At 37.9% G+C, this 27,775-nt stretch overlaps 1 protein-coding gene across 1 annotated transcript in view; it reads left to right on the top strand.

Moving 5' to 3' along the window:
- Window positions 1-27,775, top strand: part of CYP4X1 (cytochrome P450 family 4 subfamily X member 1) — a gene marked incomplete at its 3' end in the record, with an annotated part of 38,293 nt that overhangs the window by 1,900 nt on the left and 8,618 nt on the right. The window contains exons 2-7 of the mRNA XM_080802724.1: window positions 6,679-6,820; window positions 8,178-8,222; window positions 9,535-9,662; window positions 12,356-12,483; window positions 12,568-12,722; window positions 27,588-27,694. Coding sequence (XP_080658850.1) covers window positions 6,679-6,820; window positions 8,178-8,222; window positions 9,535-9,662; window positions 12,356-12,483; window positions 12,568-12,722; window positions 27,588-27,694 — 705 coding nt within the window. The remainder of the gene's footprint in view (window positions 1-6,678; window positions 6,821-8,177; window positions 8,223-9,534; window positions 9,663-12,355; window positions 12,484-12,567; window positions 12,723-27,587; window positions 27,695-27,775) is intronic.

Below are 27,775 nucleotides of genomic sequence, written 5' to 3'. Positions count from 1 at the left end.
AAACATATTAAAAAGTCTGTCAGCCTGTGTGCTTTTCTGGAGGCATTTCTCCCAACGACCTCACCTCCCGATCGAATCTGGACTGCATTGTTTTTCTAGGATGTTCTCTAGGCCCGGTACACAGATAATGTGCTACCCTGTGTCCTATATTCTGTTTCCTGGATACCATGTCTTTTCTTTTTCCTGATTTATTTCATCATTTTTATGGATAGCTTCTTGAGATTGAGTGAAGGAATATCAGGTGAATTTTTTGAGGTCTCGAATGGCTGAAAATGTCTGTTAAAATTAATAACTTGATTGATAGTTTGGCTGGGTATAGATTATACTTTGGATATAATTTTCTCTCAGAATTTTGAAGACATCATTCCATTGTCTTCTACCTTTCAGGATGATGTTGAAAATTCTGATACCTTTCCAATTTTTTTCCGAACATGTTTACTGTAGTAAAATGCCCGTAACATAAAATTTACCATCTTGGAGCACCTGGGTGGCTCAGTGTGTTAAGCCTCTGCCTTCGGCTCAGGTCATAGTCTCAGGGTCCTGGGATCGAGCCCCTCATTGGACTCTCTGCTCGGCAGGGAGCCTGCTTCCTCATCTCTCTCTCTCTGCCTACTTGTGATCTCTGTCTGTCAAATAAATAAATAAAATCTTTTTTAAAAAATTTACCATCTTAACCATTTCTAAAAGGGTACAGTTCAGTGATATTAAATACATTCATAATGTTGTGCAGTCATTAACACCATCCAACTCCATAACTCTTTTCATATTGTAAAACTGAAATTCTGTGCCCATTAAACAATAGTTCCCCATTTCTGTCTTTCCCCAGCCCCTGGGGAAAAATAGCACCATTCTATTTTCTGTCTCTACAATTTTGACTACTACTATTTCGTATAAGTGGAATCGTGTAGTATTTATCTTTTTGTAACTAGCTTATTTCACTTAACATAATGTCCTCAGGATTCATCCATATTGTAGCATATGTCAGAATTGTCTTTTTTTTTAACTGAATAATATTTCACTGTGCCTATATACCTCATTTTGTTTATCTATTCATCCATCAGGGGATACATTGGTTGTTTCTACATTTTAGGTGTTGCGAAGAAGGGTGTACAAAAATCTCTTTGACACCCTACTTACAATTCTTTTGGATATGTACCCAGAAATGGAATTGCTGGATCATATGGTAATTCTATTTTTAATTTTCTGAGGAACCACCACACTGTTTTCCACAGTGGAAGTACCATTTTACACTTCCACCAGAAGTGCACAGGGGTTCCAATTTCTCCACATTCTTACCAACACATGCTGTTTTCTGGGGTTTTTTGTTTGTTTGTTTGTTTTTGTTTTGTTTTTTTCTGACAGTCATCCCAATGAATCAGAGGTAGTATCTTATACTTTTGATTTGCATTTTCCTAATGATTAGTGATGTTAAGCATCTTTTCATGTGCTCAGTGCCATTTGTATGTCTTCTTTGGAGAAATGTCTAGTTAAGTCCCTTACCCATATTTGGATCAGGTTGTTTTCTGTTGTTGAGTTTTAGGAGATCTCTATGTATTTTGGATATTAACCACTTATCAGTTATTTGCAAATATTTCTCCCATTCCGTGTTTTTTACTTTTTACTCGATTATACTGTCTTTTCATGCACAAAATTTTTAAATTTTCATAAAGTCCAATTTGTATATTTTTTCCTTTTTTCCTGTGCATTTGGTGTCATATTCCAGAAATCACTGCCAGATCCAAAGTTTTGAAGAATTTGCTCTGTGTTTTCTTCTAAGAATTTTACAGTTTAAGGTCTTACATTTAGGTCTTTGAACCATTTTCCATTTATTTTTGTATATGGCGTTAAGTAAGGAAGGGCCCAACTTTATTCCTTGCCACGTGGATATCTAGTTTTCCCAGCAACATTTGTTGAAAAGACTGTCCCTTTCCCTGTCCTGCCACCTTTGTCAAACATCATTTGACCATTATTTGGGGGTTTATTTCTAGACTTTCTATTTTATTCCATTAGCCTGTATGTCTCTCTGTGCCAGAACCATACTGTTTTGATTACTATAGCTCTGTAGTAAGTTTTGAAATCAGGAAACATGAGTCCTTCAGTTTTGTTCTTCTTATTAAAGACATTTTGGCTTTTCAAGGTCCCTTGATGTTCCATATCAATTTTGGGATGGATTTTTCTATTTCCCAATGAAAACATCATTAGATTAGAATTTTTGTAGGGATTATATTGAATTTTAGATCACTTTGGGTAGTATTGACATCTTAACAATAAATCTTCCAATCCATGAACATGGAATGTATTTCCACTTGTTTATGTCTTTTTAAATTTCTTCAGAAATATTTATTCTCACTATACAAGTCTTTCACCTTGTTGATTGGGAATATTTGGTTTTCCAGTACTTGGTTTCACCTCCTAAATAGTTTATTCTTTTTGATGCTATTGCAGATGGACTTGTTTTCATTATTTTCTTTTCAGATTGTTTGTTAGAACATCAACTGGTTTTTGTGTAGAAAATGCAGGTTTTCTACATTTTAGTGTAGAAATGCTGCTGACTGCCAAATCTAAGGTTAATTCTTTATGTTTTCTTCTTAGAGTTTTATAGTTCTAGCTCCTTCATTTAGATCTTTGATCCATTAAATTAATTTTTGCATATTGTGTAAGGTAAGGGTCTAACGTTACTATTTTTTGTGGCTATTCAGTTATCCCAGCACCATTTGTTGAAAAGACTATTTTTCTCCTCATTGAATTGTTTGGAACCTGAGTTGGAAAAACCCAGTTCTCTTCCTGTGTTTCCCCTTTACTCTCACACTATGACCATATTCACAACACTTCTGACACCAGGTGTTGGGTGAGCGCCCCCACCTCCAGGCTGCAATCAAGCAATCCTGTGATACAATGCAGTTCTGACACTGTCTACCCAGAGAAAGCATCAGATCTCACAGATTAAGAACTCAGCCCCACAAGACTACCCCCCCCCATTTCAGATGCCAATGGCAAGTCCAGATGGTTACCGTGCTTCTGACCAATCACCTGTAAGTTGGAGATTCCTGTGACCTCTTCTTCGAATCTGGTTAATATGCTGGAACAGCTCACAGAACTCAGGAAACAATTAATTTACTGTTTACCAGTTTATTATAAGTGGGTATGATAAAAGATACAGATGAACATGCAGTTCGAAGTGATGTATTGGGTAAGGTACATGAGAAGGGGCACAGAGCTTCCATGCCCTCTCCAGATGCATCACTCTACCAGTACCTCCACATGTTCACCAAACTAGGAGGTCTCCAAACCCTATACTTTTGGAATTCTTACAGAGGCTTCATCATGTAGGCATGATTGAACATTAATTCCATTTCTGGTCCCTCTCCCTCTCTGTAGAATGGGAACTGGGACTGAAGATTCCAAGTTTCTAATTATTGCTTGGTCTTTCTAGTGAGGCGCCTCCATCCAAAGGCTCACCAAGAGCCAGCTCATTGGAACAAAAGACATTGCTATCAGTTGACTATAAACATGAAGTTTGTTTCTATATTCTTAATTCTATTCTATTGATTTATATGTCTGTCCTTATGCCAATACCACACTGTCTTAATTATTTTTGCTTTGTAGTAAATTTTGAAATTGGGAATCATGAGTCTTCTTATTTTGTTCTTTCTTTTAAAGATTTTATTTATTTCTGTGTGTAAGAGAGAGAGAGCATGGACAGGGGGAAGGGGTAAAAGGAGAGAAAGAAGCAGACTCTTCTCTGAGCAGGGAGTCTGAGGCGGGACTCTATCCCAGGACCCTGGGATCATGACCTGAGCTGAAGGCAAACGCTTAACCCTTAACCAACTGAGCCACCCAGGTGCCCATATTTTGTTCTTTTTCAAGATTATTTAGGTTATTCTGGATACCTCTGGTTTCCATGTAAGTTTTAGAATCAGCTTATCAATGTCTACAAAAAAGCCAGGTGTGATTCTGACAGGGATTACATTGAATCTATAGATCAATCTGGGAAATATTGTCATGTTAACAATATTAAGTCTTCTGATCTGTGAACATGGGACATCTTTACATTTACTTGAGTATTTTCAAATTTCTTTCAACAATGTTTTATAGTTTTCAGGGTATAAATTTTACATTTATCTGTTTAAATTTATTTCTGAATGTTTTGTCCTTTCTGATACTGTTATAGACAGAATGGTTTTATTTTTATTCAGATTATTTATTGCATTCATAATGTTTTAAAGTCCATAACCTATTGACTGTCAGTAAATTTTTTGTGTGTGTTTTAGAAGGGCCTCTACCAGAGTTTTACAGATGAGAGATGGCTAATACATCAAGCTGACTAATAATACCAACTCTACCTGTTTACATTTTTTATTTTATTTTATTTTTTTACCAATTATGTTTCTTTTGACAATTCACCACTTAGATAGTCACAAGGAACAGCTGGAACTGTTTTCCTTAACCTCCCTAAGGTCCAGTTTCCTCAGCTGTAAAATGTAGGTTCTTTTTTTTTTTTAATATTTTATTTATTTATTTGGCAGACAGAGATCACAAGTAGGCAGAGAGGCAGGCAGAAAGAGAAGGAAGCAGGCTCCCTGCTGAGCAGAGAGCCTGATGCGGGGCTCGATCCCAGGACCCTGGGACCACGACCCGAGCCGAAGGCAGAGGCTTTAACCCACTGAGCCACCCAGGTGCCCCTGTAAAATGTAGGTTCTAATCATATCTGCTTCATAGGGTTCCTGGTATAAAGATTAAATAATATAAATCATGGAAAACATGATCATGGCAGTACCTAGCTCATAGTAGTGCTTTGTAAGTGTTAGCTATTACTATTTATCTGGGGACTAAGCATTTTCTGAATATTTCTAAGCAGTGTTTCCTAAATATGTGTAAGACATATTTTCAAATGTATTAAGATAATATTTTGGATGAAGAAATATAAATTCATATATTATAGGAGTCACAATGGCTTTCTCTCCTTTTTGCCCAGACAGAGGTTAATAAAAGTATAAACAAATGCTTGTGGCTGAGGGTGTCCATAACAATTTCTAACCTAAAGAAATAATCCTCATATTAAACTGTAATTTCCATGAGGGCAAAGACCTTGCCTGTCTTATATTTCCCTGCATCTCTATTGCCTGGCATATATAGTAGGCCCTTAATAAATACTTACTTGTCTATGGTTTACAAATGAATTAATGAAGAAACATTTGTTTTGTTGGGAGACATCATTTGCATTGTCAGTGGGTGCTTGTCACTGGCTTGACTGTAGTTAGCAAAAATGAGTCTGTACCATTTCAGGAGCTAGGTTTCAAGAATCTCAATCTCCTAGGGGCCCTAAACTTTCCAGGGAATACTTCATGGGATAAAGGTGCTAGCTGGTAACAGAGGAAATTGGGAGCCAAAGTTTTCCACCTTTTCTGAGGGTAAGACAAATCACATGGCAAACTCTGTATGGTTGGTCACACAAGGAAGAACTTGCCAGCCTTAGGGTTTCTTTGCAAGTCAAGACCCCCACAATCAGGCGTCACTGGGTACACCCAGACACACACATACAGGTGCCCCCCACACTCTCATGTTATATAAGAAGTAGATATAAATTTATCTTCTTGTCAGTGATTTAGAGGAACTCTTTAAATGAATCATTAGTAACTTGCTCACTAAGGCAAAAAGTTCATCTTTGATGGTGGTATTTGTACTCTGGTTTATAAGTGTTGGAAGCTGAGAATTTTATTTAAACTTGCTTCAAGCTTCACACACCTGTATAAATGAGCCATTTACTGTTGTGAGGGAAAAGAATGGGATTTTCTTTGGAGATGGAGTGGGCAGGTTTTTAGGGAGAAGCTTTTACTATGAAGTCACAAGAATCACTCCTCAATAATTAGAAAAAGGAAAAGGGAGAGGAAATAGTGAGCTGGATCATGGGTTATATTCAGTCAACTATCAACTAGCTTCCTACATAGGAAAAATATCTCAGCTTCCAGACTCTACTCCTAATCAAAAGGCGTGACCTTGGCAGGTGAGGCAGATTCAGGTCTCTTCACCTTCTCATTCGGGAAAACAGCTTACCATAGATGTCATTTGACAGGGACTTATTCTGGGGATGCAACATACACTTACATTGAGAAGATAAATACACAGAACTTCATTAGGTGCTTGGGTGGCATACTCAGTTAAGCGTCTGACTCTTGGTTTCAGCTCAGATCACGATCTCAAGTTTGTGAGAATGACCCCACGCTGAGCAGGGAGTCTGCTTGAGATTCTCTCCTTCTCCCTCTCCCTCTGCCTCCCCTCAATTCTCTCTCTTTCTCTCAAATAAATTAATTAAATCTCTTTTTTAAAGATTTAATTTATTTATTTGACAGACAGAGATCCCAAGTAGGCAGAGAGGCAGGCAGAGAGAGAGGAAGGGAAGCAGGCTCCCTGCTGAGCAGAGAGCCCGATGTGGGGCTCCATCCCAGGACACTAGGATCATGACCCGAGCCGAAGGCAGAGGCTTTAACGCACTGAGCCACCCAGGCACCCCATAAATAAATAAACCTTTTTAAAAATTATACTCCAAGCTTGGACATGCCAAGGAAAGCATGTTTGTGTGAACTTACTGAGGCCCTACCTTCAGCTTGCCTCTGTAAGAGGAGATGAATCCAGACTGTTTGGTTCCTCTAACTTCCTTCACTCTTTTTCTCACTACAGTTACTTCAAGATGGTAAAATGGAGAAATTTGAGGAGCTTGTTGAAAAATACCCTTGTGCCTTTCCTTGCTGGGTTGGGCCTTTTCAAGCATTTTTCTATATCTATGACCCAGACTACGCAAGGATATTTTTGGGCAGAACAGGTAAGAAAAGGGATGAATCTCAGGAACCTAATCCACCTAGGAGTGATATGCAAAACTCACAGGCAGGATTCTAACGAATTCCTGAAGCAAAGATTAGAACTCAGCCTTTAAGGGGCCTAGGAACACAATGATGGTTACCAGAGCAGGGGATGGGTGAAATAGGTGATGGGGATTAAGGAGTGCACTAGTTGTGATGAGCATTGGATGACATATGGAATTGTTGAATCACTACGTTCTACATCTGAAACTAATATAAATTAGTTTCACTGTGTTCACCATCCTGGAATTAAAAAAAGAAAGAGAGACCTGGATAAAGTGGGGAGAGGTTTCTGACCAATCCTGAAAGGGACTATAACATCCCACCTAGTCCCTTGTCCACCTCAGACTCCCATGGGCCCTTGAGGATGTATTTTAAAGCCGGGCTGGCACCACCAGATCACCAAGGGCTTCCTTTGCCTCTTGGTTTTGTGACTTCAGTATCAGCAATAATCCCCACCCCCAACCCCTGCTTGAGCGTAAGTTTTCAGGGGAATTCAGAAGTAGCTCAGCCTCTAGTGTTTCAGTACGTTAACCTGAATGCTAGGTCATTAATTTACCAGTATAACCTCTTGGTGGTGGTTCCAATTTTGGTTTTTTGTTTGCATATGTTTATTTCCTTTTGGGGCACAAGTCATCTAACGTCCTCATCCAAGCCTTTTTCAAAGCATCTGTGGTGGATCATCTCATAGCACAAAATTAAAATATTTGGTGTTTGCTCCATCATCTTTAACTAACTTAGTTTTAACTAAGAGCTTATATTCTAATCTTTCTTCCCTGTCCACTGTTTCCATTACTTTTAGTAAAACCTAATAAAGGAAAACAGCCTTTCCCTGAAAGGCAATGTGTCCCGTGCCCTCAGCCCTGATTTGTTTCTTGCCCACCTCTTAAAGGACAAGAGCTGTAAAACACCTCCATGTTAGAATTCATGTGAACCCCAAGAGACATTTGTCCCCCTTTCTCTGTGGTCTGCCAGCCCCTGCTCTAATCCCTAATCTGTTTTCCAAGAAGAATATCATATATTGTCCCAAATCCTGTTCTGGAAACTTGGTAACCCTCAAGGCAATCTCTGTTTCTGTTGGAGAAAGTCTAAGTAAAGGAAGAATCTGGGTTTGTGTTCCTGTCTGGCTCCTGGGGTTTGCTGTTCTCTGGTTCCTCAACCAAGACTTGTGGTTTTCCTAAGCCTGCCAGGGCTATAAGGGGTGAGCCCTGGGCTCCTTTGTGCTAATTACACTTAGTGCAGGCAAATGAAGAGAACCTTCACCAACTTTGGTAATTTCCCTCTAATGCTGTCATTTGTTTCCTCTACTTGACTTTGCAGATCCCAAATCCAAGTACCCACACAAGTTCTTGATTCCATATCTTGGTAAGTATGTGCAAGAAAGTAGAGTGACTCACTCTCTCATCTGAGGTCCCCTTACTATTGTAGAGCATTCCAAAGAAACAAATCAGAATGCTCAAAAGCATTAAGAGGATGGTAGTTCTATACTGCAAGTTTTCTAAGGGGAAGATCAAGAGGGAGTGCTCAGCCAACACAACACAACTTCCTAGGAACTCTCTTTGTCCATTTTTCTCTCCAAAGTCTCATCTCAAGGCACATGTGTGTGAATTGGTCCCATCCCTGTCTTTAAAACTGCAGCCTCATGTCTTAATCCTTTATTTTATCCTTTCTTCTCTCTTGTTTTCTTGGTTCTTCCAAAAGAATCAAAACTTCCCCAGTGCAGTTTTGCTCTGAAGTATAGTTTGACAGTATTTAATGAGCAGATAAATTAAGACTTTTAGTCATGTAATTAGTATTTATGTTAGACAAAGAAGGAAATAAATGAAAAAAACTGTAGGTTGAATGTGATTTTGGGGGAAACATCTAATGAGTGTTACATCTCTGGGCCATTGTGAAGATTAAGTGAAGCACATATTTTCTACACTTAGTGTAATGGCTGGCATTGGACCAGCACTGGACCATGCACCGTAAGCCTGACATGTTGTAAGCTCTCAATGAATGATGGAAATTACATATCAACAAACTTCAAGGTCATTTCAAAGCCAAATCGTTAATGATCTTTCTTGCAACAGAAGGTTGTAAAACATTGGTCTTCATGAGTGTTTCCATTTCATATCATTGATAGGTGTAAAGCACAGGCTAGGACTCAGAAGGAGACATCCTGGGATAGAGTGGATATTCAGGTCTAGTTCCTTGCAAATTTTGTGTTTACACCGTAGTTTATGGATTGATTTGGAGTCAAGAGGAGATGAATATTGTTGTGTTTCTACCACAAGCTAGAGGATGGTTTAGGTGCCTCATGTATACACCTTCATTTAATCTGCACAGCAACACAGTGAAGTAGATGCTTGTTATCACACTTTATCATTGAGAAAACAAAGGCTCAGGAAGATTAAGTGACTTACTCAGTTACTACACAGGTAGTAGCTAGTGATTTCAGGATTGGCACACTCATCAGGCTGCAAAACTTGGGGTCTTCCTCACAATGTTAAATACATCCATCCCAGATGTAAGTATCAAAACTCACTTCCAACTTAGTATATGAGCACTGCTCTGATTTCCACTCTGTTATGACTACCTGTGTGCCACAGTCACCCCATGATGTTGTGTTCCTCACCTCTCCTTCCTATTTCATCTACTAAAATGGCATGAGGTTTTGTTCCTTTTATTTCTCAAGGAAAAGGACTGCCGAGTCTAGATGGACCCAAGTGGTTCCAGCACCGTCGACTACTAACTCCTGGGTTCAGTGTTAATATCTTGAAATCGTATGTTGAGGAAATGGCCCATTCTGTGAAAACAATGCTGGTAAGTGAAGGGACCAAAAGTGATCTGGTGTGGTGCAGAATGCTTCCAAAAAGGAATGGGTTTAACATGTGTACTGGGTAGTGAAAGTGAAAGTTGAGGCTGGTTCCTAGAAATTACCCAATGTTCAATTACCAGCTGAGCAAGAGGTGTCTATGTAAACTTTTGCTTTGGTTCTTTGAGTGATTAAATATGATAAAGATCCGGCCATCTGACTTAGATGTATTTTGAGACCCTGTGGCAGTAAACCAAGTACCAAGTAGTGAGATTCAGATGGTAAGTGCTATAAATGACAGGCAAGGGAACCAGGGCCAGCTATAGTGACTTCAGATTCAGAGGAGACTCAGACTTGCCAGGAAATATGAGCTGGACTTGATTATGTAGATAATATGGGTAAGGGAATTCTGGGCAGAGTGAGTTAGCATGAACAAAGCATGGAAGTTAGAATGAACTTGCCTGATGGACACAAAGACCCTAGCAAAGGATAAGTGTCTACATGAAAGTTGCAGTTGTGAGTTTCTTCTTGTGAATAGTGGTGGATCATTAGGAGCTGCCTTGAGCCTTTTCAAAGCAGCAGGAGAATGTTGGCAGGGGAATATTCCTGTGGGTGGTCTCTGATTGATAAATGAGCTCATTCCAAAACTCCACTTTACATGGTATATTTTAGATTTTTAAATTTGTACTTTTTAAAAAATCAGACAAGTAATCCATTAATGCAAGTTTTATTAGAAACACTTCAAACCCCACAAACAAAGCCAGAGTTTCCCTCCATCTTTATTTGTAAACCCATCCCTTTTCCCAAGAGAGAACCACTGTTACCCAGTACCCAATTGGCTGGGTTCTCACAGAAACAGATTTAACCTAAGTCGCCCTGGTTGGAGTAAAAAAAAAAAAACCCATGTCTCAGCTCTTGGCAGAGAACCAGAGGTGCAGGCGAGGGGGCATAGGGCGGGGGCCATGCTCCTTCCATTCCGGTGCTGTGCAGCTTTGTGCACAATTGCAAATTAGCCAGTGGCGGTACTAGGTTTATCTCTGTTTCAATAAAACCACTTCTGTCTTCCTCGTTTCTCTGTCCCACCTGTGCCTGAGACCCCACTCATAGCTTCTGTCCTCTGCTGAACTGTGCTCAAGTGCCTCCAGCCTTGAGCCCCCCACTTTGCTCCCATTTCTTCTAAATTTACTTTATTTACTCAGTAAAAACTGAGTAAAAACTTGAGTAAAAACTCAAGAGGAAAGCAATTGAATAAATAATTGACATTTGGGTAAAAGCTTTTAAAAAAAATCTCTGCCTTTTTTTTTAGACTTCAAAATGCATAACAGTCCCGAGCAATGGCATAGGTGCTCAACAAAGTAGGTTGATCTCACTTTAACCATTCAGATTTATTTGTGTTTTACACAAAGAATGCTTATTATGACAAATACATTTTCAACAGGGAAACTTATGGCAGTTTCAGCCACAAAACATCTCATGTCATGTGAGTAGGTCATTTGGGGGAAGAAGTGGACAGAGGCAGCACTGGACTGGAAGTCACTCCCCAAAGCTGCTCCTTTCATGGCTTCTCTCTGTCCCCCACTTCTGAATTGAAAATGGATAAAGAAGATCCATTCATATAGTTTATATACACGACAGAAAATTACTCAGCCATCAGAAAGGATGAATACCTACCATTTGCATCGACATGGATGGAACTAGAGGGGATTATGCTAAGTGAAATAAGCCAAACAGAGAAAAACAAATATCATATGGTTTCACTCATATGTGGAACATAAGGAATAGTGTAGAGGACCATAGGGAGGGAAAACTGAATTGGAAGAAATCAGAGATGGAGACAAACCATGAGAGACTCTGGACTCCAGGAAACAAATTGAGGGTTACAGAACCAGGGGGTGGGGTGGCTGGGTATTAGGTATGAAGAAGGGCACATGTGGTGATGAGCACTGTGTGTTATACACAAGTAATGAATTGTTGAACACTACACCAAAAACTATGTTGACTAACTGAACATAATGAAAAATTTAAAACTAAAACCAACCTGTGTCAAGGGGCAAAAAAAAAAAAAAAAGAAAGAAAGAAAGAAAGAAATGTGTTTGGTTTTTCAGTTTTGGGTTTTGTTTTGTTTTATTTTAGAAAGAGGGTGGGAGAATCAGAGGGAGAGAGAGAATCTTAAGTGGGGCTTGATCTCATAAACCTGAGATCATGACCTGAGCCGAAATCATGTCACACACTTAACCAATTCAGCCACCCAGGTGCCCTTGAATTGAAAATGTTTTTTACAGTGTTCCAAGTTTAAGTGTGGCTATGGCGGTTAGCAGTAGTGATGGTGGGGTGGGGTGTCTAGCAATTTGGGGACTGAAGACAGAGGAGGCCCTGGGAAAATCCTTTGTAATTATAGGTCTGTTTTCCTAGGACTCTGATCTTCTTTAATGCAGTTATGGAAATAACTGAAAGGCCAAAGATACTTAACTCAGTCATTTACCAGACCTGGTTTGCTCCATGCTCCTTCTCACCCAGCTGGGTGCAGTTTTCCTTTCCTCATGCCAAGTAAGCACTTGCTTAATTTACCTATTTGACCTCTGGCTCCTCCTAGGTCAGCATTGTCTACCTTACATCCTAAGGGCAGGGTCAGGGAGGGGCCTTCGGATAAAGGCAGTTTGATGACGATGATGATGTCGTTGATCTTGACTTCCCGTGCCAGGGTAAGTGGGAGAAGATTTGCAGCTCTCAGGACACAGTTGTGGAGGTCTATGAGCATATCAGCTTGATGACCCTGGACATACTTATGAAATGTGCTTTCAGCCAGGAGACCAACTGCCAAACAAGCAGGTCAGTGACAGCAAAGCAAAAAAGACACTTGTCCGCCATCATCTAAGTCACTCATTGACATATTGTCCCTGCTTTCTCTTCTAGCATCCATGACCTTTATGTTAAAACAATGTTTGAAGCCAACAAAATCACCTTTTACCACTTATACAGTTTCTTACATCACCACGACATCATTTTCAAGTTCAGCCCTCAGGGCCACCGCTTACAAGAGATGGCCAAAATTCTACATCAATACACAGGTATTTCTTGCATTTGGGTGGCCCAAGTCCATACACTGTCATAATTGCTTTGTATCTGTCTAGAGGAAGAGGTCTCAGTGTGAAAAAAGAAAACATTCTTGTTCTTAATGGAGCTTTTATAGGGACAGTGCTGCTTTAGAAGATCTTGCTAGATCCATAGAGGTGGTTCTGTTAGAAGTTTTCTATACCATGTGCATTATGTACAATTGTTATTATTACAAATATAACAAGGGGACATTTAATATCCCAAAGCATACAGGGCATATGGCTTTTTGTGCAATGTTTGCAGTAGTAACGAAGGAATAACAACAAACCGAAAACACTCAAGCAACATAGGAATGAATACGGGAGCAGAGTGAGCATGGACATGCATTCAAAAGAAGGGGGAGATTGGGTTTGGTGGGTATAGAGTTTCAATTACACAAGATGAATAATTTCTAGAGATCTGCCTGTAAGTTAACAGTACTGTATTGGGCATGTAGAAGTTTGCTAAGTGGGCAGATCTCATGTTAAGTGTTCTTACTATAATAAAAAAATAAAATAAAAGAAGCTCCATTTGGGGTGCCTGGCTGGCTCTGTCAGTAGAACATGTGACTCTCGATCTCTGGGTTGTAAGTTCAAGCCCCATGTTGGGCATAGAGATTACTTAAAATAAAATCTTTAAAAAAAAAAAAAAGCTCCATTCAAAAATGGTTTTGGCAAAATCTATACATAAAAGTTGAAATAGATTAAGCCTTTTTTTTTTTTCAAGATTTATTCATTAGAGAGAGAGAGAGAGACAGAAGGAGCACAAGCAAGGGGAGAGGCAGAGAGAGAGAGGGAGAAGCAGGCCTCCCACTGAACCAGGAGCCCAATGTAGGGCTCGATCCCAGGACCCTGGAGATCATGACTTGAGCCAAAGGCAGACACTCAACCATCTGGGCCATCCAGGCACCCCAAAAGATTCAGCTTTTTAAGCAATTCAACATTATTTTTCATCAACACCATAATAGAAAATATTTATCAAGAAGTTAATGAATCCTTCCTTGGCTCCACCACTTAGTGGCAGTGTGACTTTGGGCAAGTTTGCTTACTGCTTTGTCCCAGTGTCATCTGTAAAATGAGGATAAAAGGCAACCTATCTCCTAGGTTTGTGGTGATGATTAAATATGTTAACATACATAAAGCACTTAGGACAGTGCCTCACACTGAATAAATGTTAAACATAAAATGTAGTTACTTTAGCAAATATACATGCCTCAAAGAAATTTGCGAGACACACCAACACATGCACAGTCACACAAACGTAGATACACAGGAATGTAGATATTATGAGGAGGACACTCAGGGAAGCAGGTTAGGTTAACAATTTAAGACACAGATGAGCATTATATATAGCAGTAGTTCCAAACTTGTCCACATTGTGGCCCACACAGAATATTCTAAATTTGTATGGCTCATTAGAGTGGATCTGGGAACACCTATGAAGGGCTTGGTGAAAAAATTCTTTACTATTTCTTTATGTTACATAATTATGATGAAAAAACAAAATGCAGAGTACTAGGGGAAAATGTTAAATTTGTTCAAAATAAAACCTTTTCAAAATTTTTATTTTTTTGTTGTTAAATTTATTTTTTTTATTGCATCTGGATTTTAAGTAGTAGTCACTAGCCTTCCCTTGTTCTAGGTTATCTCAGCCCTTGCTCTAATGACAGTTTGGGCTAGGTATGTCTTTATTATGTGGGGAGCTGTTCTGTGCGGTGTAGGACTTCTAGCCGCATCCCTGATATCTACCCTCTCAGTGCCAGTAGGACTTTGATAGTTGTGGCAACTGAAAATGTCTCCAGACATTGCTCAATGTCCCCTGGGGTCAAAATTATCTGCAGTTGGGCTGCCAGAGTGACTGAGTTGGTTAAACACCCAACTCTTGATTTTGGCTCAGGTCATGATCTCAGGGTCGTGAAATTGAGCCCTACGTTGGGCTCTGCGCTGGGTGTGGAACCTGCTTAAGATTCTCTTCCTCTACCCCTCCACTTCCCCCACCCCCACTTGTGATCGCTCTCACTCTCTCTGTCTCTCTCAAAAAGTAAAAAACTATAATAAAACCTTTTAAAAAATAATCTGCAGCTGAGAACCAATGCCTTATACCCAAACTGTAGAGATGTTCATGCATGCTTTTCCTCCAGTGCTTGTGTGATTTTGTTCTTTTTGCATTTAGATCTCTGATCCATTTACAGTTTATTCTTATGTATGGTTTGAAGTGCTGAATTAACTTTTCCAAATAGTTATCCAGTTGTCCTATCACCATATATTAAAAAGTTCCATCTTTTCTGTGATATGTATATCCATATCTATATATATCTCCCATGGAATATCAACCAGCCATAAAAATATTGAGATCTTGCCCTTTGCAACAACATGCATCCATACCTAGAGGGCATTATGGAAGTGAAGTCAGATGAAGACAAATACCCGTATGACCTCACTCAGATGTTTTGATTTAAGAAACAAAACAAATGAACAAACAAAGAAAAAAGAAACAAAAAATCGGGCTCCTAAATATGGAGAACAAACTGGTTTTTGCCAGAGGACAGGTGGATAGAGGGATGGATGAAGTAGATAAAAGGGATTAAGAGTATACTTACTCATCATGATAAACACTGAGCAATATATAGGATTGTTGAATCATTATATTGTACACCTGAAACTAATATAATGCTGTATGTTAATTATACTTCAATTAAAAATTTATTTAATTTGAAAGCTCCATCTTTTCCAACGATTTGAGATAACTACCTTTATCAGATACTAAATTGAGATATGTTCTTGAGCTTATTTCTGGACTTTCTTTTCTATTCCATTGGTCTATTTGTTTATGCACTGGAATCACACTGATTTACTTAAAAAGACTTTGAAGTATGTTGTTTTTTGTGGTGTTGTTTCTTTTTTTTTTTTTTTTTTTAAACAAACTAGGGATGCCTGGGTGACACAGTCAGTTAAATGTCCAACTATTGGTTTTGGCTCAGGTCATGATCTCAGGGTCATGAGATCGAGCCCTGCTTAGGGCTTCCCACTCAGGATGGAGTCTGCCTGAGATTCTCTTTCCCTCTCTCTCTGCTCCTCTACCCCATGCTCACACTCTCTCCCTCCTAAAATAAATTTAAAAATTAACAAGCTATTCTTCAGAGAGTTTAGGTTTACAGGAAAATCAAGCAGAAAGTACAGAGAGTTCTCATATGCTTTCTCACTTCCTGGTAAAGTCCGTAGTTTACGTTAGTGTTCACTATTTATATTTGCACACTCTATGGGTTTTGACAAATACATTAGGATATGTATACCCCTCTATTCCTAGTTTTCTGAGAGGTGTTTGTTTTTTTTTTTTAATCATGGATGGATGTTAGATTGTGTTAGATCTTTTTTTCTGCATCTTTTGTGATGGTCCTATGATTTTTCTTCTTTAACTTATTGATGTGATAGATAACATTAATTGATTTTTGAATGTGGAACCAGATTTGCATATCTGGAATAAATCCCACTTGGTCATGGTGTATAATTCCTTCTATGCATTGTTGGATTCAATTGGCTAATACTTCGTTGAGGATTTTAGCATCTATTTCATGAGAGATACTGGTTTGTAGTTTTCCTTTCTTGTAATGTCTTTGTCTGTTTTTTTTCCCGCTTTTTTAAAAATTTTTTTTATTTTAATAAACATATAATGTATTTTTATCCCCAGGGGTACAGGTCTGTGAATCGTCAGGTTTACACATTTCACAGCACTCATCATAGCCCATACCTTCCCCAATGTCCATTTCCCCACCACCCTCTCCCGTCCCCCCTCCCCGCCGCAACCCTCAGTCTGTTTCTTGAGATTGAGTCTTTTATGGTTTGTCTCCCTCCCAATCCCATCTTTTCATTTTTTCTTTTCCTACCTCCCCCCAACACCCCCCCCCCCGCCTTGCATCTCCACTTCCTCATATCAAAGAGATCATATGTCTGGTTTTGATATTAGGATAATGGCTGGCCTCATAAAATGAATTAGAGAGTATTCCCTCTGCTATTTTCTGGAAGAGATTGTAAAGAATTGGTATGATTTCTTTCTTAAATATTTGATAGAATAAGCCAGTGAAGTCATTTAGACCTGGTCCTTCCTGTTTTGGGAAGGCTATTAATTATTGATTTAATTTCTTTAATAGATATAGGCCTATTTAGATTATCTATTTCTCTTGTTGAGTTTTGGTAGATTATGTCTTTCAAGAATTTAGTCCATTTCATGTTGGTTATCAAATTTATGGGCATACACTTGTTCATAATATTCCTTTATTATCTTTTTTAATGCCCATAGAATCAGTACTGATGTCCCCTTTTTATTTCTGATATTAGTAATTTGTGTCCTCTCTCTTTTTTTCTTGGTTAACCTGGCTAGAAATTTATCAATTTTATCCATCTTTTCAAAGAACCAACTTTTGGTTCATTGATTTTATCCCTTGATTTCCTATTTACAGTTTCACTGATTTCTGTTCTAATTTTTATTATTTCCTTTCTTTTATTTACTTTCGATTTAATGTGTTCTCTTTAGTTTCCTAAGGGAGAAGATTAGATTGCTGATTTTTTATCTTTCTTCTTTTCTAATATATTAATTCAATGTTATAAAGTTCCCTCTAAGATGAATCACAGACCCGTACCCCTGAAACAAATAATACATTTTATGTTAATTTAAAAAATTTTTTAAAAAAGTTCCCTCTAAGTACTGCCTTCACTGTGTTCCACAATTTTGATTAGTTGTATTTTAATTTTCATTTAGTTCAAAATATTTTAAATTTTTCCCTTGAGATTTCTTTGGCCCATGTGTTATTTAGAAATCTGTGGTTTACTCAATAACTATTTTGGAGTTTCCCAACTACCATTCTGTTATTGATTTCTATTCCATTGTGGTCTGAGAACATACTTCATATGATTTATGTTCTTTTAAAATTTAGGGTGTGTTTTATGGACCAAATGTGGTCTATCTTGGAGAATGTTCTCTGTTAGCTTGTAAAGGAAGTGTATTCTGCTGTTGTTGAATGATGTGTTCTATGGATGTGAAATAGATTCAGTTGACTGAAGATATTGTTCAATTCAACTATGTCCTTGCTGATTTTCTGACTGTTGGATCTGTCCATTACTGACAGGGGAGTGTTGAAGTCTCCAACTATAAGAGTAGATTCATCTATCTTGGAGTCCTATTATTTTTTGCCTTACATGTTTTGACACTCTGTTGCTCAGTGCATTCACTTTTTTTTTTTAAAGATCTTATTTATTTATTCATTAGAGACATACAGAGAGAGGCAGAAGGAGAAGCAGGCTCCCCTCAGAGCAGAGAGCCTGATGCGGGACTGATGTGGAGCTCAATACCAGGACCCCAGGATCCTGACCTGAGCCAAAGGCAGATGCTTAACCGACTGAGCCACCCAGGCACCCAGGTGCTTTCACATTAAAGATTGTTGTTTTCTTGGAGAATTGACCACTTTTTAATTATGTGATGCCTTTTTTATCCCTAATAATTTTTTCCCTAATATTTTTCCTTGCTTTGAAATCTGTTCTATCTGAAGTTAATATAGCTACTCCAGCATGGCATATCTTACTCTATTCCTTTTCTTTTAATCTATATGTATCTTTGTATTTTAATGTGGATTCTTGTAGGCAACATATAATTGTTTTTTTTTTAATCCGTCTGACAGTCCATCTTTTAATTGGTGTATTTAAACACCACTTGATATATTTGGGTTAATAGCTACCATGTTTGTTACTTCTTATAATTCTTTTTTTTTTTTCTTTTCCTTTTTGGTCTTCCACTCTTTTTCTGCCTTATCTTTTTTTTTTTTTTAAAGATTTTATTTATTTATTTGACAGAGAGAGAAAGAGACCACAAGCAGGGGGAGTAGCAGGCAAAGGAAGAGGGAGAAACAGGCTCCCTGAGGAGCAGGGAGCCCAATGAGGGGCTCAATACCAGGCAGTCGCTTAGTCAACTGAGCCACGCAGATGCCCCAACCTTGTCTGGTTTTAATTGTGTATTTTATACTGATTACGTTTTTCTCCTCTCTTAGCAGATACATTTTACTTTTTTTTTTGACCTTGTTTAGTGGTTGTCCTTGAGTTTGTAATATGTATTTAGAACTAATCCAATTTCAAATAATACTTGCAAGTACCTTATAACACGATATTCCCAACTCCCAATTTTTCTCCTATCCCTTATAACATTGCTGTAATTTATTTTACTTCTCCAAAAGCTATAAAACTGAATACATTGTTATTATTATTATTTTAAACAGATTGTTATCTGTTAGGTCAATTAAAAGTAGGTAAACAAAAGGTTTTATTTTATCTTCATTTGTTCCTTCCTTAATGTTTTTCTTTCTCTATGTAGATCAGAGCTTCTGACCTATCTTGCAAAGCAGGTTTAATGGTGACAAATTTCCTCAATTTTTGTCTGAGAAAGTCTTTATTTCTCTTTCATTTTTAAGGGTAATTTGGAAGAATTCAAGGCTGATGGGTTTTTCCTTTTAACACTTTAAATATTTTATTCTACTCTCTTCTTTGCCTGGTTTCTGAAGAGAAGTCCAGTGTAATTTTTATCACTGCTGTTCTATAGGTAAAGTGTTTTTACCCCGTGATTTCTTTTAAGATTTTCTTTTTGTCTTTGATCTTCCGTAGTTTGAATAAAATGTGCATATTGACTTTTTGGTGTAGATTTTTTGATGTTTTTCTGCTTGGTATTCTCTGCATCTCTCATACCTGTGATTTGGTGTCTATCGTTAATTTTGGAAAGTTCTCAGTTGTTTGTTGTTTCATATACTACTTCCATTCCTTTCTCTTTTTCTTCTCTTTGGTCCTTTATTTTTCATTTTTCTGGTGGGGATCATTCCTTGATGATCTTCTCTATTTCTTCTATGGAAATTAGTCTAAGTTTTCTCTCTCTACTGGGGTCAACTCAGGTACACTAAATTTTCTGTTTCAACTAGGTTTTAAAATTTATTTGGAGAGAAATACTAATCTCATGATGCTAAAAAAAAATTTCTCTGATCTTTAAAAAATAATTTCTCTGGGAGCTCCTGGCTGGCACGCAACTCTTGATCTTAGGATTGGAATTTCAAGCCCCATCTGGTGTAGAGACCACTTAAAAATAAAATCTTAAAAAAAATAATTTAAATTTTTAAAAATCTCTCTGTATTAATAGTTATTTTCCCTTTGTCATTTCTTACTTCATATATTTGTGCATTCTCCCTCTTTTCCTGATTAAATTAGCTAGTGTGTGCCTGTTATGGATTTTTTTGGAAGAGCCAAAATTTTGATCTACTGTTTTTCTGTTCTCTACCATACTAACTTTGTTATTTTCTTTATTTTTTGTACTCTCTGTTGGTTTATTTAGTTATTCTTTTTCTAGTTTTAAATTAGGATTTGATATATTTTCAGTAGTTCTCCCTCATCCATGGTTTTGCTTTCCATGATTTCAGTTACCCACGGGCAATTGTGGTCCAGAAGCAGATGATCCTTCTGATGTATCATCAGAAAGTCAGTAGTAACCTAACGCTATGTCACAGCCTTTGTATCCTTCCCCTTACTTCGTCTCATCACATAGCTAGTTTATCATCTCACATCATCACAAGAAGCAGGGTGAGAGTATAGTACAATGAGTAATTTTGAAAAAGAGCAAGAGACCACATTCACATAAATTTTATTATGGCATATTTTTATAATTGTTTTATTTTTTGTTGCCATTGCTAATCTCTTACTGTGCCTAATTTATAAGTTAAACTTTATCATATGTATGTATGTATAAGAAAAAAGCATATAGGGCTTGGTATTATCTGTGTCTTCAGGTATCCATTGGTGGTCTTGGTATATATCCCTGCAGGTAAGACAGGACTACTGTATTTTATTCCTTCATTCTTTTCCTATTTTTTATTTGCTTTGTTAATCTATTTGTGTGTGTATTTGTATGTTTTTTTTCTTTTCTATTGTGATAAAATACACAAAAGGTAAACTTTACCATCTTAACCATATTTTATTTTTTAATCATTTTTTATTTTTTAAAAGATTTTGTTTATTTTTGACAGAGGGAGAGCACAGGCAGGTAGAGTGGCAGGGAGAGGCAGAGGGAGAAGCAGGCTCCTCACTTAGCAGAGAGCCCAGTATGGGCTCAATCCCAGGACCCTGGGATCATGACTTGAGTCAAAGGCAGATGCTTAACCAGGTGCCCCAACCATATTTTAGATGTACAGTTCAGTGGTATTAAATACACTTACATTGTTGTGCAGCCATCGCCATCCATCCCCATAAACCTATTCGTCTTATAAAACTATAATTCTATACCAATTAAACAGTAACTCTCTATTCTCCCCTCCCCTCAGTCCCTCGCAAACACCATTGTCTTTATGATTTGGGCTATTCTAAGTACCCTATAAGTGGAATCTACAGGTATTCATCTTTTTGCGACTGGCTTATTTTGCTTAGCATGTCCTCAAGGTTTATCCATGCTGTAGCATATGTCAGAATTTCCTACTTTTTTAAGACTGAAAATATTCCATTCTATGCATATTCCATCACAGTTTGTTTATGCATTCATCCATCAATGAGCGCTTGGGTTGCTTCCAGATTTTAGCTTTTCTGAATAATGCTATTAGAAACATGCATGTACAAATAACTCTTCAAGACTCTACTTTCAATTCTTTTGAGGGTATATTCAGAAATGGAATTGCTGGATCATATGATAATTCTATTTTTTTATTGTTTGGGGAGCTGCCGTATTGTTTTCCACAGCAACTGTAACATTTTGCATTCACACCAATAGCACGCAAGAGGTTCTGTTTTCTCCAAATTCTTGCCAACACTTGTTTTCTGGGTTTTTTGATAGTAGCAATCCTAATAAGTCCGAGGTGGTATCTTATTGTAGTTTTGATTTGCATTTCCCTAATAATCAGCGATGTTGAACATCTTTTCTTTTCATGTGCTAATTGGCCATTCATAGATCTCCTTTGGAGAAATGTCCACTTAAGTCCTTTACCCATTTTGGAATCAGGTTGTTTTGGTGTTGTATTTTAGGAGTTCTTCATATATTCTGGATCTGAATCCCTTATCAGATAGATAATTTGCAAATATTTTCTCCCATTCTGTGGTTTGCCCTTTTACTCTATGAATACTGTTTTTAAATTTCATGAAGTCATAATTTGTCTGCCTTTTCTTGTGTTACCTGTGTCTTGGGTGGCAGTGCAAGAAATCCTTACTAAATTCAGTGGCTTTTAAAGATTTTATTTATTTGCTTGACAGAGAGAAACACCGCAAGAGAGGGAACACAAGCAGGGGGAGTGGGAGCAGGAGAAACAGGCTTCCTGCCAAGCAGGGAGCCAGATGACTCGATCCCAGGACCCTGGGACCATGACCCGAGCCGAAGGCAGACATTTAACAACTGAGCCACTCAGGTGCCCTAAATCCTGTGGCTTTTAATCCTGTGTTGTTGTTGTTTTTTAATTTGTTTTCTTTTTTTTAATTTTCAGCATAACAGTATTCATTGTTTTTGCACCACACCCAGTGCTCCATGCAATCCGTGCCCTCCCTAATACCCGCCACCTGATTCCTCCGACCTCCCACCCCCCGCCCCTTCAAAACCCTCAGGTTGTTTTTCAGAGTCCATAGTCTCTCATGGTTCACCTCCCCTTCCAATTTCCCTCAACTCCCTTCTCCTCTCCATCTCCCCATGTCCTCCACGGGGATTTGTTATGCTCCACAAATAAGTGAAACCATATGATAATTGACTCTCTCTGCTTGACTTATTTCACTCAGCATAATCTCTTCCAGTCCCGTCCATATTGATACAAAAGTTGGGTATTCATCCTTTCTGATGGAGGCATAATACTCCATAGTGTATATGGACCACATCTTCCTTATCCATTCATCCGTTGAAGGGCATCTTGGTTCTTTCCACAGTTTGGCGACCGTGGCCATTGCTGCTATAAACATTGGGGTACAGATGGCCCTTCTTTTCACTACATCTGTATCTTTGGGGTAAATACCCAGTAGTGCAATGGCAGGGTCATAGGGAAGCTCTATTTTTAATTTCTTGAGGAATCTCCACACTGTTCTCCAAAGTGGCTGCACCAACTTGCATTCCCACCAACAGTGTAAGAGGGTTCCCCTTTCTCCACATCCTCTCCAACACACGTTGTTTCCTGTCTTGCTAATTTTGGCCATTCTAACTGGTGTAAGGTGGTATCTCAATGTGGTTTTAATTTGAATCTCCCTGATAGCTAGTGGTGATGAACATTTTTCTTTTAAGAATGTTATTGTTTGAGGGGCACCTGGGTGGCTCAGTGGGTTAAGCCTCTGCTTTCGGCTCAGGTCATGATCCCGGGGTCCTGGGATCAAGCCCCACATTGGGCTCTCTGCTCAGTGGGGAGCCTGCTTCCTCCTCTCCCTCTCTCTGCCTGCCTCTCCACCTCCTTGTGATCTCTGTCTGTCAAAAAAAATTTTTAAAAAAGAATTTTATTGTTTGAGGTCTCATAATTAGGTCCTTGACCTATTTTGAGTTAATTTTCAAATATGGTATTAGCTAAGGTCTAACTTCATTCTTTTGTATGTAGATGTCCAGTTTTCCCAGCAACATTTGTTGAAAAGATTGTCCTTTACCCTATTGAATGGTTTTAGTATCCTTGTCGAAAATTATTTGACCATATATGTGAGGCTTTATTTCTGAGCTCTGCATTCCATTCTTGTATAGTATATGTCTATCTTTATGTTGATACCACACTCTTTTGATTACCATAGCTTTGTAGTAAGTTTTGAAGTTAGGAAGAAGTGTGAGTCCTTCAGTTTTGTTCTTTTTTGGGATGGTTTTGACTCTTTGCAGTCCCTTGAGATTCCATAAGAGTTTTAGAATGGATTTTTATATTTCTGATTGCTGTGTGTGTTTAAGGCTATGAATTTTCTTTTGTTCATTATTATATGTCATGTATTTTGATAAGTAATGTTTTTTATCAATTTTTTTCAGAAATTCTTTAATTTCAATTTATATATCCCTTTCACTCAATAAGTGTTTAATAGATGGTTTATAAATTTCTAGGTGAAAAGCTTTCTTATTTTTTTATTTTTTAAAAATTTCTAAGTTTATTGTATTACAATTAGAAAGCATTGTTTGTAGTATTTCCCTTTTATAGAACTTACTAATGTTTTCTTTGGTCTAATATGATCAAGTTCCATAAACGTTCCATGCACTTTTATGAAGAAGATAAATTCTCTATTATTGGGTATACGTCTGATATTTTCCCCCATATGTTCTGCCTTATTATTTTGTTTAGATCCTCTATATCTTATTTTTGTCCACTTGGCCTATCCTGTACTGGGAGTGGTATGTTGAAGACTTCTATTATTAGTGTGATTCTACCTACTTTTCCTTGCATTTCCTATAGTTTCTGCTTTAAATAGGTACTTCTGTGTTATTTGGTGTGTTTATATGTTCATAAGTATTATTGTGATATCATGACTTTTTTTAAGATTGGATTTTTAAGTAATCTCTACACCCAATGTGGGGCTCAAACTAATAACCCTGAAATCAAAAGTCACATGCTCTACCAACCAACCCAGTCAGGTGCCCTGTGATATCCTGACTTTTAACATTAAAAACTGACCTTCATGGAATGCCTGGGTGGCTCAGTCAGTCAAGTATCTGCCTTCGGCTGAGGTCATGATCCCAGGGTCCTAGGATCCAGTTCCACATCAGGCTCCTTGCTCAGCGGGGAGCCTACTTCTCCCTCTGCCTGCTGCTCTGCCTGCTTGTGCTCTCTCTCTCTCTCTCTCTCTCTCTGACAAATAAATAAATAAATAAAATCTTAAATAAAATAAAATAAAATAATAAATAATAAAAACTGGCCTCCTTTTTAGTGAGTTTTTGTTCAAATTCTACTTTTTTTGATATCAGGATTGCAACCCTAATTTTCTTACTACTTTCATTTGTCTGGTATATCCTTGTCCATCCCTTTATCTGTAGATATTTTCAATTGCTTTGTTTTATGTGTTTTTCTTACATGTAGCACATAGTTCTGTTTTGCTTTATGAGTCGATTTGAAAATATGTTTACTGTAGTAAACAAGTCATTCCCATTCTTATTTGCTGAAATGACTGATATGTTTGGACTCAACACTGTCATATTTTTATGATTTACTATGTGTATTATATTATAGTTACTGTATGTATTAGTTTCCCAAAGGCTTCCTTAACAAATAACCGTTCACTGGTTCTGGGTGAACATGAATTTTGTGGGGACATTATTCAACTCAGTACACTGTGTTCCTTTCTCTATGTGGTATGTCTTCTTTGCTCTTTTAAAATATATCTTTTGATATTTAAGAAAGTATATTTTTTCTCTGGCTACCATAGTGTTTAATCCTTCCATAAATCCTTCCCCTTTCCCTTATTTACACTTTTGACATCTGGCTTGTCATTTTTACTATGGTAAATACAGATAACATTTACCATCTTAATCTTTTTAAAGTGTACAGATTAGTGCTAATAATTATATTCACTTTATTGTGCCATCACCACCACCATCCATCTCCAGAACTCATTTCACCTTGCAAAATTGAAACTCCATACATAGTAAATGACAATCCCTCTTTACACTCTTTTCTCAGCCCCTGGAAACCACCATTCCACTTTCTTTATCTACAGATTTGACTAAGTATTCTATCATATAGTATTTGTCATTTATGATGGGTTAGTTGATGGTTTGTCAGCTTTTAATAATTCCCTTTTATTTTCATTTATTACCTATACAATTATTAGTGGTCTTTTTTTTCAAACTTCAGATATTTATTAATCAGTGTAAACCCCAGCACAATACACCAACATGATTTCATGCGTTTAGAGGAGAAATACTTCTTGGATAAGTGGAAAATTGTGAGAATAGCTTCTGGAAGGCCTTCATTCTGAACAGCTTTATATTGAAACACTTCATTTAGAAGTCTGCATCTTCTTTCTTCAGTTTGCTGTGATCTACATTCACTGAGCCAAACATGTATTAATCATGGGGGCCCAGTTTTTTCAGGATCTGGAATATTCTTATCCCCACTGACATCTGGATTGAGCAATGCCAAGTGAAAGCTCCAGTGCCTCCCACTCCGATAAATATAAGGAAGAGAATCAAGCTCAGATGCTTCTTGGTCTGACTGAGGATCTGGAGTAACATGGTTGCAGCAGAGGCCTCAGGTCCAGAGGGAAAAAAGATCAAATGTGCAAGGCCCCCAACAATTAGTGGTTATTCTACTGTCCCCTTTCTCCCTCCCTTCTCCTATTTTTAGTTGAATTATTTTCACTTTCAGTGTTTATGTGATATTCTTCTGTCCATGTGCCAATACTTATTTTAGTCTGAGATTTAGAATTCCATCTATGAATTGCACACCTCAGTTCTTTAATGAAGTTTTCCTAGTCATCTCTTGGTTGGTTGAAACTCAATCACTAGATACCTCAGGATGGGCTCATGAGCATAGTATTGTCTGAGTTTGTGCAAGTTTATACCTGTTTTTTGGTAGACTTCGTACTTGCTTGAATGACAATTTTCCTGGATATAAAATATTTACTGCTACTTTGTTTCCTTGAGTTTCTTGAAAATGCTCTAATCTTTTCCCAATGCAGGGCTTGAACTCACAACCCTGAGATCAAGACCTGAGCCAAAATCAAGAGTCATGGGACACCTGGGTGGCTCAGTGGGTTAAAGCCTCTGCCTTTGGCTCAGGTCATGATCCCAGGGTCCTGGGATTGAGCCCCTCATCGGGCTCTCTGCTCAGCAGGGAGCCTGCTTCCCCCTCCCTCTCTCTCTGTCTGCCTCTCTGCCTACTTGTGATCTCTGTCTGTCAAATAAATAAATAAAAATCTTAAAAAAAAAAAATCAGGAGGGCGCCTGGGTGGCTCAGTGGGTTAAGCCGCTGCCTTCGGCTCAGGTCATGATCTCAGGGTCCTGGGATCGAGTCCCGCATCGGGCTCTCTGCTCGGCAGGGAGCCTGCTTCCCTCTCTCTCCGCCTGCCTCTCTGTCTACTTGTGATCTCTGTCTGTCAAATAAATAAATAAAATCTTTAAAAAAAAAAAAAAAATCAGGAGTCAGACACTTAACTGACTGAGCCACCCAGGCATCCTGAAAATGCTCTAATCTTGCTTTGATTTCTTTATTGTTCTTGAGAAGTATGATGCTGCCTTAATTTTCTTACCCTTAAAAGTCATTTGATCTTTTTGTTTGGAGTCTCTGAGGATTTTCTTTTCTCTGTCTTCAATATTGAATAGTTTTACTAGGGTATATATTGGTATTGATTATTCTAACTTTTCTAACTGTTCTAACTTTTCTAACTATTCTAACTTTTCCAAGGATAGGGTGGGCCTCTTAATGTGTACATTTAAATTTTGTTTCACTTCCAGAAAGTTTTCTTGAATTATAGTTTTAGTATTCTGTTTCATATTTCTGTGGGGTTCTCTTTTAAGCCCCTTCAGTTATACAGAAGGTATAACTAGTTTTTCTTTGCCTGTCTTCCATTTCATTTGATAACTTTTCCATGAAAATGAGATACTAGACTGAGAAAGAAATGAATGTTTGACCACTTGCACCTGCATTTAAACCATCTTTATTACATCACCTGCCTAGTTATATAAAGTCTATTTCAAGTGTATTGTGTTTCTTTGTTCAAAGTTTGTCATTTGATGGGAGAACAAACATCTGCAAAAATTAAATCTATTGAAATACAATGTACCCATTCTGAGATCAGGGAATTAGGTATGATTTGAAGCTATTTGTAGGCCATGGCGTGCTCTGTAATAATTTTACTTTAATTTTGCTGTCACTTTGCTAATGCGGAACTATTATTCTGTCCCAGAAAACCTAATCCAGGATAGAAAGAAATTCCTGAAAGATGAAAAGAAGCATGGTAGCACTCAGAAGCGGAAGTACCAGGATTTTCTGGATGTTATACTTTCTGTCCAGGTAAAATTTTCAAATGTCTGAGGCTGCTCATATATGTAGTTAATTGTGCAGGTGAATGGATGAGTGAGGTGGAGGGGAGAC

Source organism: Martes martes, assembly GCF_963455335.1.
Source record: "Martes martes genome assembly, chromosome: 4".
NCBI classification, from domain to species: domain Eukaryota; kingdom Metazoa; phylum Chordata; class Mammalia; order Carnivora; family Mustelidae; genus Martes; species Martes martes.
Note: the sequence above shows the minus strand (reverse complement) of the source record. Positions and strands in the feature narration are given on the sequence as shown.